The 12,409-nt window shown below is 34.4% G+C and overlaps 1 protein-coding gene across 1 annotated transcript in view; it reads left to right on the top strand.

Annotated features, from left to right (window-relative positions):
• Window positions 1–12,409, top strand: part of CAND1 (cullin associated and neddylation dissociated 1) — a 41,855-nt gene that overhangs the window by 18,358 nt on the left and 11,088 nt on the right. The window contains exons 3-8 of the mRNA XM_059402521.1: window positions 2,882–3,036; window positions 4,726–4,849; window positions 6,451–6,707; window positions 6,791–6,896; window positions 8,241–8,386; window positions 11,463–11,755. Of these exons, the coding sequence (XP_059258504.1) occupies window positions 2,882–3,036; window positions 4,726–4,849; window positions 6,451–6,707; window positions 6,791–6,896; window positions 8,241–8,386; window positions 11,463–11,755 (1,081 nt within the window). The remainder of the gene's footprint in view (window positions 1–2,881; window positions 3,037–4,725; window positions 4,850–6,450; window positions 6,708–6,790; window positions 6,897–8,240; window positions 8,387–11,462; window positions 11,756–12,409) is intronic.

Genomic DNA, 12,409 nt, shown 5'->3' with positions numbered 1-12,409 from the left:
CTTGCAGTATAGATTTAGTAGTGATACAGTTTCAGTTTTTATCATGAATTGTCTTTATTTTTTTTTTTTAAGATTTTATTCATTTGTTTGAGAGAGAGAGAGAGAGAGAGAGAGCATGAGAAGGGGGAGAGTCAGAGGGGGGAGTAAACTCCCTGCTGAGCAGGGAGCCTGATGCAGGACTCGATCCCGGGACTCCAGGATCACGACATGAGCCAAAGGCAGTTGTTTAACCACCCAGGTGCCCTTTATTTTCATTTTCTAGGGATAATTTCACTGGATTTGGAATTCTAGGTAGACCTTTTTCTGTTTATAGTTAACATCATTATTTGGCATTCAAATTGTTGTTTTTCTAAAATACAGTTTTAGAGAGTTTACAGTCTTTATCTGCAGAAGGGTTGGTCCAACAGAGCTGTTTTGCCATTACCAGAAGCTAGAACTCTTCACATTCATTTTTAGAATCCCCTTTATTTTCACTCCAATTTCTTCATTGTTTCATGTTAGGTTTTTACACATATGCCATGTCTTTTGTCACTGCTGTATTTTGGATTGAATTGTTCTTGGATTTCTCCAACCTTTTTATTTTTCTTTCTTCTCTTAATTTCCCAAATTGCACTCCCTATGGCTTCTCCAGTCAAGCAGTTAGTTTATTGAACATCTGTATTTGATAAATATTGATCTGACATTTATCCAGTTAAACTATTTTTATCATGTCACTTATGCTTGACAAAATGCATTGGCTCCCAGTTTTACCACATCACATTTAAATTTGCCATCCTAACTTTAAAGGTTCTCCATAATGTCCCAGGGGCCTACCTTTCCTATTGTCCTTTATATGCCTTTTGTGTCAGACAGTTCTTTTCATCCTCATTTTTTAAACTTATTTTATTTAAATTCAGTTAACATACAGTGTATCATTAGTTTGAGATATAGAGTTCAGTAATTCATCAGTTGCATATAACACCCAGTGCTCATTAACATTCCCCCACCCACTTCCCCTCTAGCAACGCTGTTTGTTTCTTATAGTTAAGAGTCTCTTATGGTTTGTCTCCCTCTCTGATTTTGTCTTATTTAATTTTTGCCTCCCTTCCCCTATGATCCTCTGTTTTGTTTCTTAAGTTCCACATATGAGTAAAACCATGATAATTGTTTCTGATTGACTTATTTCACTTACCATGATACCCTCTGTTTCCATTCACATTAGTGTAAATGGTGCCATTTCATGCTTTTTGATGGCTGAGTAATATTCGTGTGTGTGCGTGCACACACACACACACACACACATCTTTATCCAGTCATCTGTTGGTGGACATTTGGGCTCTTTATATAGTTTGGCTGTTGTGGACATTGCTGCTATAAATATTGGGGTGCATGTCTCCCTTTGGATCACAATGTTTGTATCCTTTGGGTAAATACCTAGTAGTTCAATTATGGGATTGTAGTGTAGCTCTATTTTTAACTTCTTGAAGAACCCCCATACTGTTTTCCATAGTGGCTGTACCAGCTTGCATTCCCACCAACAGTGTAGGAGGGTTCCCCTTTCTCCACATCCTTGCCAACATTTGTTGTTTCCTGACTTGTTAATTTTAGCCATTCTGACTGGTGTGATATGGCATCTGATTGTGGTTTTGATTTGTATTTCCCTGATGTCAAGTGATGTTGAGCATTTTTTCATGTGTCTGTTGGGCATTTGTAGGTCTTCTTTGCAGAAATGTCTGTTCATGTCTTCTGCCCAGTTCTTGACAGGATTATTTGGCTTTTGGGGTGTTGAGTATGTTAAGTTCTTTTACCTTCTCCCATTCCTTGAGTTGTCTTTTGGTTTTGTCGACTGCTTCCTTTGTTGTGCAAAACCTTTTTATCTTCATGAAGACCCAGTAATTCATTTTTGCTGTTGCTTCCCACTCCTCGTTTTTTTAATATGAATTCCATTCATTCTGGTCCCTGATCTTTCCATTTAAAATGCTCTTTTCTAACAATATCCTATAAACTAAGTACCTAAAAATATGTCCTTAGGTGCAGTCTTCTGTCCTGTAAATACTAATATAGAATTTAAGAGTTTTTAAAAAGAAATTGTGCAGCGTGGTGTCTGTCTTCATTTCATTTCTAAAATAGCTTTGTGAATTTCTTAACCTTATCAACCAGTGGTAAATATTTGGAGATAGGGACATTACTTTTCTTATTCAGTATAGTCTTAAATATAAGGGCTCTTCAATGAAAATTGATGTACCAAGCATCTGTGTGCTAAATTCTTTGGGAAGGGCACTAAGGAAGAACTTTTCTCCGTCGACAATCAGTGGACCTTCACGCAAACCTATAATAATAATAATATAAAACACTAATATGAACAGAATATCCAAGGTTCTTTGGGAACACAGAGTAGTACTAACTTGTTCGCTTTTTGTAACCAGTGGTTTGATGCTTTTAAAAATTTAAACAGGAAAATAGAAGGAATGTGAATTCTTTTGGTTCACAAGGTGGAGTTGGTGATAGATGAGAGGAGGAAGGCAGGATCAGAGTTGGCAAAGTGATGTATTGGATGAAATTGCTGTTTCCGGTAAACCATAGGATCTTTGTTAGGAGCAGACTCCTAATTAGCTTTTTTAGTAGTAAAAAATGTTTTGTATATATGAAGGATTGGGAGAGGTAAAAGCATCTTTAAGTTTCATGAAACCATGGTGGATATCAGTGGGAAAACTGGAAACCAACTGCAAGGAACTTATCAGTCCAAATTTGTTTTACACCCTTATTCATATACAATGGGATGATACAGGCATAGTGTCTTTACTTTGTGTTAATAGTTGCTAGGCAGAAAAAATTAATGCTTTTGTCTATTTTTGTTTTTGTATTTAATGTAAATTAATTTTTTTTCTATTTTATATTACAGTCTTGGTCCCTTAGTGAGTAAAGTGAAAGAATACCAAGTAGAGACAATTGTAGATACCCTCTGCACTAACATGCTTTCTGATAAGGAACAACTTCGAGATATTTCAAGTATTGGCCTTAAAACAGTAATTGGAGAACTTCCTCCAGCTTCCAGTGGTAAGCAAGAGCACTTTTTTCTTCCTAGTTCCTTTTTACCTGGAGCTGTTCTTCCTTTCATTTGTTTTTTCCTCCTGGCCAGGGAAGGGGAGTAATGTCTATCAGAGGATTTTTGTAAGGATCTCTTTGAACAAGTAAGAGGAAAAATGTCCAGAGTCTTATTTTTGCTTAAAATCAATTTTCACTTTTAAATGAATAATATTTTGACTGAATTTAAGTATTTTGTAGGAATAGCAAGATTTTTTATTGTTGTATTTACCATGGCTACAGAACAGAGTTAATGCTAACCTGTGCATTAAGGGAAAAGGTTAGCTATCTATTTTCAATATTAATATTGCTTTGCATCAGAATTTGTGATGTGTGAAACATAATACTGTTTTAAGACAGTTGTGAAATAGTACAGTTTACTAGTATCTTTATTAGGGCTGACTCTGTAGCTACTTTGGTAATTTAAAAAATTTAAAATGACAATGAATTTGTTAATTAATTAGACTTTGGCCTCTGACACAAATATTTAGGTAATGCAAATTTTAGAATTGATCTTGACTACCAAGCTGTTGGCTAAAATCAGGCTGAAGTTGTTGATGGTCTTATCTACAGGTTAAGTAAAATTATTATCTACTTCATGGAGAGATGTAGACTGGTAATAGTGTAGTCTAAGTATGTAGTTTTTACTCATTTACTTAACAAATATTTAATCTTTTGCTGTGCTAGCCATCATGCTAGATTGGTTTGTATTATTTCAGTAAGTCTAAACATCAGCCATATGGGTCATAATATTCCTAGTTTATTGACGAGGGAACTGAAACACAGAGAGATGAGGTTAATGCACCCAAAGTTGTGATTACCTATTTGGGTGAAGATTCAAATCCTCCATTATCTTTTAATCGAAAGATGATGCTTTTTCAGCTGTTTCTTATCAGTGTGACTTTACTCTTATTTCTGTAAAATATTTCTTATATTAGTTATATTGATGTTTTCCTCATTTCTTTTCATTGAAACATGTTTGTTTTTAGCTGATTTCTGGTTCTAACGAATTCTGTTAACCGTTTAGATTAATTTCTTGTTCTTTTTTTCTCCCACCTGCCAGTAATAAGACAAATCTGCTTCAAAATAGAATAACCTTGATTTATGAGTTCTCTGGAACAGCATTTCTAGTTCATCATAATGAAGTTTTGGAGTCTTTGGATTGGAATAGGAAGGATCTTACAGGTTTACAGCTCTCTCTCTTTTTTAAGAGATCATGTTGTTAGAGCTCCGAATATATTTGGTTTTTAATTTACTGAAATTTTAAAAAGTCTAGGTTGCTAGTAAAGAGTATTCAAATAGAAGAAAATTCATTTCTGTTCTCCAGTCTAGAGGTGCAAACACTACAGCTCCTATTGGCTCCATCGTCGGCAGTCATGTCAGTATATAGAATACTTGTCCAGTAGAGTCTGTTGAATTGTTACTGTTTTGCCTGTGTCATATACTCCTTCTGCAGTTATTATCTCTTATTTCTGCTTATATCTAATAAATTACTTGGCTAAAAACAACCCGTTTTGAAATACTTACTTTTCTGACATGGATCTCTTAAGTCCGTCTCAATTATAATCATTTAAAGTTGTTGATTATCTAGTAAGCACCATGAATATAAGGTAGAGTCATTATACTTGCCTTGAAATTATTCTTGGTTTATTATTCATTCAGGCTCTGCATTAGCTGCTAATGTATGTAAAAAGATTACTGGACGTCTTACCAGTGCAATAGCAAAGCAGGAAGATGTTTCTGTTCAGCTAGAAGCCTTGGATATTATGGCTGATATGTTGAGCAGGTAAACATGCCTATTATTTGTATTATTTGTAATACAAAAACTATGTGCATTTATTAAAAACACCTTTTGATAAATATAATTTGGTCTGAAATTGTCCATGTTTAAATTGTGGTGGTTCATAAATATGTGGGAGGGGAGAAATAAGCTAATTATATTTACCACATCATATTGCATAGCAGGCATTTTTTGTAGTTTTGAAAAGTAATAAAATTTGTGATTTGAATATGTCAGCATAGTTTTTATGTTTTACATAAAACATAAAACATTTAATGTTTTAGATCTTGATAACAGGGATTTCTCTGTTAAATAAGAGATGTGCTGCTAGGAGTAGCAAATTTTCCAGTTAAAATAATGGCATAAATTTCAGCAACCATGATATTGTATGTTTGGGGAGAATGGAGCTTGGCTTTATAATTTGTTTCTTGTTTGCTTTCTTCTGGAAGTCCTCTGTTTGCTTTTCCTTTCTCTCTGAAAGATAGGAAGATATAATCAATTCCAAGGGGGAAAATACCTTAAAAGACCTATCAGTTATAGTGTATCCCTAATTCTCAAAATCATTACGTCTTCATTGTTGTGCCTTCACTTGTGCCCGAGTCACTGCAGCTTGGAAATAGTTAAGTGCCTTTCTATGGTACGTATTTACAGTAGAAGGTGAGCGCTACCATCCTGGTACACATAAGAACTATATTTTGCTATAGGAGAGAAGAACAAAAGTGGAACTAAATACTGAGACTCTTGGTATGTTTCAGGATTTAAAATATGAGAAGTTTGTTATGGCAAGAATGACATTTGAATTTAGTTTTGAAGAATGGGTAGGGCACAGGTGTATACATGCTCAGGTTTAGAATATATCAGCATAAGTCATTTTGGAGTTGGGAAACATTGTATTCTCGTTTTCCAGAATACATAGAATGAATAGAAAAGTAGTAGGAAATCATTTTCATAGGTTGTGGTCATGTTGAAGAAGGTGAGGAATTTATACTTAATTTCGTAAGTAGTAGGTAGTAAATACTCAGACTTTTTGTTTTGTGTGTTACTGGATCAGTTGCAGGGTCCTGGCACACAGGTGTTTAACTACAATTGACTGCCTAAACTGCACATGTGAAATGATTTGGAAGAGGGTTGGACCAGTAGGATCAATGCAACTTAGTACATAGATACGTTGAGGAAAGACCATAGGAAGAGGGGGTAGTCAAGAGGTTCTGAGATTTGAGATGTTGATTATAAACCCCCAGAATAGCTTTAGAGAAAAAGCTATTAATAGGGAAAACACTATACAGATCTTGGAAAAGTGCCAAGATTGTTGATTTTTTTTGTGAATTCTTAAGCTTGTTGGTTGGATATCTTATAGAAGGGGGTATGGTTCTGGATTCTGGAATTGAATTTTGGGATACAGATTTCAAAACTGCATTTACTTATTAACTCAGCTTCCCAGTTGGGTTGGTAGAGAAAATATTGTTTTAATCTAATTCTGAATTTGGATTAGCGTCATCTAAGTTTTTACTCTTTGAATACATTGAGGTCAGAGGCCGGACATTTCAGTAGTGCTCAGACCTCTTGAATTTATTTATGGTTTTCTTTCTTTTTTATTTTATTTTAAGGCAAGGAGGACTTCTTGTTAATTTCCATCCTTCAATTCTGACCTGTCTGCTCCCCCAGTTGACCAGCCCTAGACTTGCAGTGAGGAAAAGAACCATTATTGCTCTTGGCCATCTGGTTATGAGCTGTGGAAATATAGTTTTTGTAGATCTTATTGAACATCTGTTGTCAGAATTGTCCAAAAATGATTCAATGTCAACAACGAGAACCTATATACAATGTATTGCTGCAATTAGTAGACAAGCTGGTCATAGAATAGGTAAGAAATGTTTAAATACTTCAAAATTTTCTTCAATTTAAAAAAAAAAAGAATGTTTTTAAGAATGAATATGCTTTTCTTAGGTGAATACCTTGAGAAGATAATTCCTTTGGTGGTAAAATTTTGTAATGTAGATGATGATGAATTAAGAGAGTACTGCATTCAAGCCTTTGAGTCATTTGTGAGAAGGTAAGTTTTTAGGATCTCTCTATATTCAAGTAAAATTTTCCATTGAGAATAGAGTAATTAAGATCTAGAGTAGGTGGGTGAGGAGAAATGGGTTATTTTACTGACAGCCAGGATGAGTTTTGGTTTCAGATGTTTGATTAGAATAAATTCTTATTAAACAGTAACTGATAACCAGTGCAGTATTTGAAGTAGATGTGATCTTATATTTCAAAATATGGTCCTTATATTTGATATGTTTCCTTTTTATTGTTAGTACTTGAAAGAATTTGGAAAAGTATTTATGGTTGTCTTTTGGTTTAATTTAATAATGTAGTCTTAAAGAGCAGCAGGGTAAAAATTACCGGTCCAAAAATGCGTAGTGAATTTTTTATCTTTCCAACATTTTTTGAAGTTTGTCATATCCATTTTGCTAGGGTAGTGAGTCTTCATTTGGAAACTTTAGTTCTAATACTAAAATCTTCAGTTATGTGCTAGAAAACCATACTCGCTGAGGAGCAGAATTTTTTGCCTTTGGCTAGAATTGACAGTTTGGGATATAGCATAGTGTCTTGAGACTTCACTGGTTGTTATCTGCAGTAATCCCTTGCCCACTCATGGTTTTTTAAGAAGTAGCTTATGGGGGCGCCTGGGTGGCTCAGTGGGTTAAGCCTCTGCCTTCAGCTCAGGTCATGATCTCAGGGTCCTGAGATCAAGCCCCGCATTGGGCTCTCTGCTGAGCAGGGAGCCTGCTTCTCCCATCTCTGCCAGCCTCTCCGCCTACTTGTGATCTCTCTCTCTCTGTGTCAAGTAAATAAAATCTTTTTAAAAAAAGTAGCTTATGGTTATACCAAATTTTTAAAGACAGAAATTGTCGGATTTGTTTATGTTGTTTTAATTGAGAAACATAAATTTTTCTTTTATTGTGGGGCATGTCTATATTCTGTCTCTCAGCATATAGCTGGGAGACCAAGCCTAGAAGTATATGCACTGGCATTTTCACAAACAGTCCTAGTTGCTGAAGAGCATATTCCCTTGGGCTTAGTCTTCTAGTCTTATGTTGAGAAGATAGAGCATATACAGATTTTTCTCTATACTCACCACATTAACATTAACCATTATATATATCAGTTACTTGTAAGAATCATCCTGATTTCAGAGATATTAGAATGGGAAAAGTTCATCTTAAAATTAAGTGTAATTTGAAAAGTAAATATTTTAAAATATGCAAAGTCATTGGTATTGAAAGACTGGGAACCACTTTCCTATGCTGTGTTGTAAGGAAGAAAAAAATCTGGTAATAGAAGGTGTCAGTGAATCAAGGAGAAGAGTACAGTTATTCAAGGCAGCTTTTATTTTTTTCTTCAGATGTCCTAAGGAAGTATATCCTCATGTTTCTACCATTATAAATATTTGTCTTAAATATCTTACCTATGATCCAAATTATAATTATGATGATGAAGATGAAGATGAAAATGCTATGGATGCAGATGGTGGTGACGATGACGACCAAGGTAGTTCAAATTAAATAGAAGGAATTTGTTAAATTTTCATTTAAGACCCAGTGTTATAGATGGAGATGATCCTTACTTAGTGAAAGGGAAAATGACCTCAGTATTCAACAAGAGCAGATTGATTAAATAAATTATGGGGCATCCATGTACTTAACTGCTGTGCAGTATTTTCAGAATCTAGAAGAATATTAAAGCAGTTACTAATACGTTGAGTGAAAAGGTGGGTAATGGAAGTTATGTTCCAGTTTTATTTTTTTAAATACACAGAAAAAAACCTTACTAGTACATTTATAATTGCTAGCCAAGAGAATTGTGTTCTTTATTCATATTTTCTACAAGGGGTATTTGTGAGGAGGAAAATGAATGTTATTTTAAAACTGTATTGTAGATACACATATTCAGCAGTTATGGTTGGTTTTATATGTTACTTTCTTGAAAACTCCTAAATGTTATTTGAGGCCCCATTTAACTTTCATGAATCATCTAAACATTTCTGAGGCTCCGGAGATTGATGTCATTGTGCTATGATTTGTAGTATTTACTCTGGAAAGGAATAGCACTTTCAAGGACATACGGGTTGCTCATGTTTAGTTGTTTCTACTAGGATTAAAAGAATCATAGTGGAGATGATTAAATGGGTAAGTGATGAGGTATGTGAGTTGGTGGATTTCCTGATAATTTTTCATATTTTTAAATTTGATTCTTTGAATAAATTTATATTCCTCCAAAGTCAATAATTTGTTTTTTAAAAAGAAAACAGAAACAGCTATAAAAAAATCCCTCCTAACCTGGTATTACACTCTGGTGGCTGCTGCCTAGTTTCTCTTAAAACAGGACTCAAAAGAATGCTCTTCAGTTCCTTTTTGTCCTTCTCTCTTGAATCCAGTCTTTAAGTGATGGACAGGATCACCAGTGACCTTAGATGTTTGCCTATTTCTCATACCAGCAGCATTTCATTTAATTTCCAGGATACCACACTCTCCTGATACTAGTCCTATTTTTGTAATGATGTTAGTCCTGTTTTTGTGATTACTCTTTCTCAGTCCTTGTGCTGGTTGCTCTTCATAACCCTGATCACCAAACTTTGGAGTGTTCCAGGGCTTAGACTTCTCTGTGATACTCTAATATTCTTGTCAATCTCAACTAGTGTCCTGCGTTTCATATCAGTATACTGAAAACTAAAATTTTTCTTTATTCCAGATCTTTCCTGTGAATTTCAAGTTTGTATATACATCTACTTAATTGATTTACTGGTTAGGTGTCTAAAATAATTTCTCCACATCCCCCTCCTCCCCCCAATCTGCCTAACCTGTTTATTTAGCCTTTTCTATCTCAGAATGGTACCCTTGTTTTAGTTTCTCATGCCAAAAGCTTTGGGGTGACACGTGATTACTTTCACACCCTCTTCATTCAGTCTCCCGTCTCAGGGCTTTCCCCTTACTTATTTTCTTCCTTCTCAACATTTTTATTTTCTTTCTTACAACTAATTGCTTTTGACATATTGTAATTATTTTCTACCCACTAGGATGTAAATTTCTTGAAGTCAGAGACTTTCAGCCCCTTTATTGACTACTTAATTCCAGTGCTTAGGATAGTGCTTGACACACAGAAGACACTCAGTAAATGTGCTGTATTACTGAAGGGATTGTAATAGAGAGTATCCTTTGAAACACCATTAGGCAGTATAGGTTTCCTGTTTTTGATTGTTGGTTTTTCGTGTGCCAAGTACTTTTGTTGAATAACTAACCAAGTCCTTCAGCTGTTTTATCTGTTTGCATGGATTATACCTAATAACTACCTTTCTGCCATACTGTTATTGTGACATAAAAGCAACATAATTTCAGTAATTGGGTATTTAATGTTTTAATAACCCTTTTTTCAACAAAGTATATTTCTGCAAAATAATTCCCATAGTTGGGTTGTTGTGGGAAAAACTTCATTTATTAATTTGCTTTTAAATAGTCCATTTTGATACAGTACCTTCTAATTGTTATTCACATATGTATTGGTGAATAAGTCAAATGCCTTGGGTTTAGTTAGTATTTTGTTATGTAATCCTAGGGTTTTCTAAGGCATAGCTGGCTACATTTAACTGTCACTAAGCTCATTGGAATATAAGCCAATGCAAAGGCAACATCTTTTTCCCCCAGTGAGGAATCAGCATTTCAGGGCTATTGTTTGATTAATTTTAGACTGTCCTGAGAACAGCTGGTGTTTTTACCATCCTTCTGACTTTGTTATCCAATTGATTCAGCCTTAGAGTGTTAGAAGGAAATAATTTTCAGAGATTTCACACAACATGAAAGTTAATGAAGTATACATAAGTGAAATGGAGTTGATAGCATTGAAACATTGTTTTAAGGTTTAACAGGAATTTGGAGAAGATGGTGTTCAGTTTTTACATGGTGCTTTGTTCTTAGCAGAATTTTCTTGTTGCGGAAGTATAGTTTCTTTAAACTACCTTAAAAGAATATGTTGAAACGTTGGAAATACACATATTTTTTCCTAATAGCCCATCATCAAATTTAGTGAAAAGCCTTAGAGCTACAAAGAAAGTGGATGTCAAGATTTCCTTTTCTCCCCAGCATGTCCTGGGATTGGTAACCATGCTTTTTTTTTTTTTTTTTTAACACCTCATCTACAGTCATCAATCTTATATCCTGGTTTATTTATTAATTCTTTGATTGTTTGATTTTCCTATAGTGTCAGGTGAGTCCTTTGAGCTTCTTTTCATACTGTTTTAAAGGCTGATTTTACAAATACTTATGTTGTAAAGAAGTTTCACATGTTAGAATCACCATAAAGATTGATAAGCTGCTCATTACGCACAATAAGTAAGAAGATGATTAACAAGTTTAAAACAGGATTCTTTAAGGTTGATTTATTTGTAAATTTTTGTAATCTTGTTAAGTACTTGTTCTTTTAAAGCTTCTCTATTTAAAAAAAATAAAAATAAAACTTCTCTGTTGCTGTATGTCAGTGAAAAGTTATAAAACTTAGTAACAGCTTACTTTCTGTATTAAATGATAAACTTTTCTTATAATTAATAGCCTGTTAACATTAAAACTTCTTTTAGGGAGCGATGATGAATATAGTGATGACGATGACATGAGTTGGAAAGTGAGACGTGCAGCTGCCAAGTGCTTGGATGCTGTAGTTAGCACAAGGCATGAAATGCTTCCAGAATTCTACAAGACTGTCTCTCCTGCACTGATATCCAGATTTAAGGAGCGTGAAGAGAATGTAAAGGCAGATGTTTTCCATGCATACCTTTCTCTTTTAAAGCAAACTCGTCCTGTTCAGAGTTGGCTCTGTGACCCTGATGCAATGGAGCAGGGAGAAACACCTTTAACAATGCTTCAGAGTCAGGTCAGTTTAAGTATGGTTGAAAATCGTCCTTGGAAATACAAAATTAAATTTTTTTTAATATACGGAAATCTGAGTCCTAGAACATTTTCAGAAGAGTGAGCAGACTTCTGGGATATGTTTATGTAGTAGTTTATATACATTAATATTATGGTACTTATAGTTTATTCTGATTTGAGGTGTTCTTGATTTTACTAGATAATTTTACTGAATCTTAAAATTATTTTAATATTATCTTTGATGATATTAGAGTTATGGAGTCATACTACTTGTGACTGAGAAGTACTTGTAACAGAGAAATCTTAGAGTTATGGAGTCACACTACTTGTGTTCGTACCTCACTTTGCTCCTGATTCAGCTGTGTGATCCTGGACAAGTTAGTCCAGTTTATTAAACCTCATTTTTCTCATTTGTAATAAGTTTATTTACTTAGAATGCACTATCCACGGTAGTGAGAAATGACGTGGCCTATGTAAATGGTCTAGTGCCTAGTACATTGTAAGGACTTAATTTACTAATAACAACTGGTATAGATATTTTTTACTTCAGGACCTCTTCTCTAAGATTCTAAAGATTAGAGCTGTATTCTACTTACTGAGTAATGCATGCTAGGCATTTTCCTATCTTATATCTAATCCCTACAGCAGCCCCATGGCA

The sequence above is a fragment of the Mustela nigripes genome, chromosome 6 (genome assembly GCF_022355385.1).
Source record: "Mustela nigripes isolate SB6536 chromosome 6, MUSNIG.SB6536, whole genome shotgun sequence".
Classification (NCBI taxonomy): domain Eukaryota; kingdom Metazoa; phylum Chordata; class Mammalia; order Carnivora; family Mustelidae; genus Mustela; species Mustela nigripes.
The sequence above is the reverse complement of the archived record's forward strand: the minus strand, read 5'-3'. Positions and strand labels throughout refer to the sequence as shown.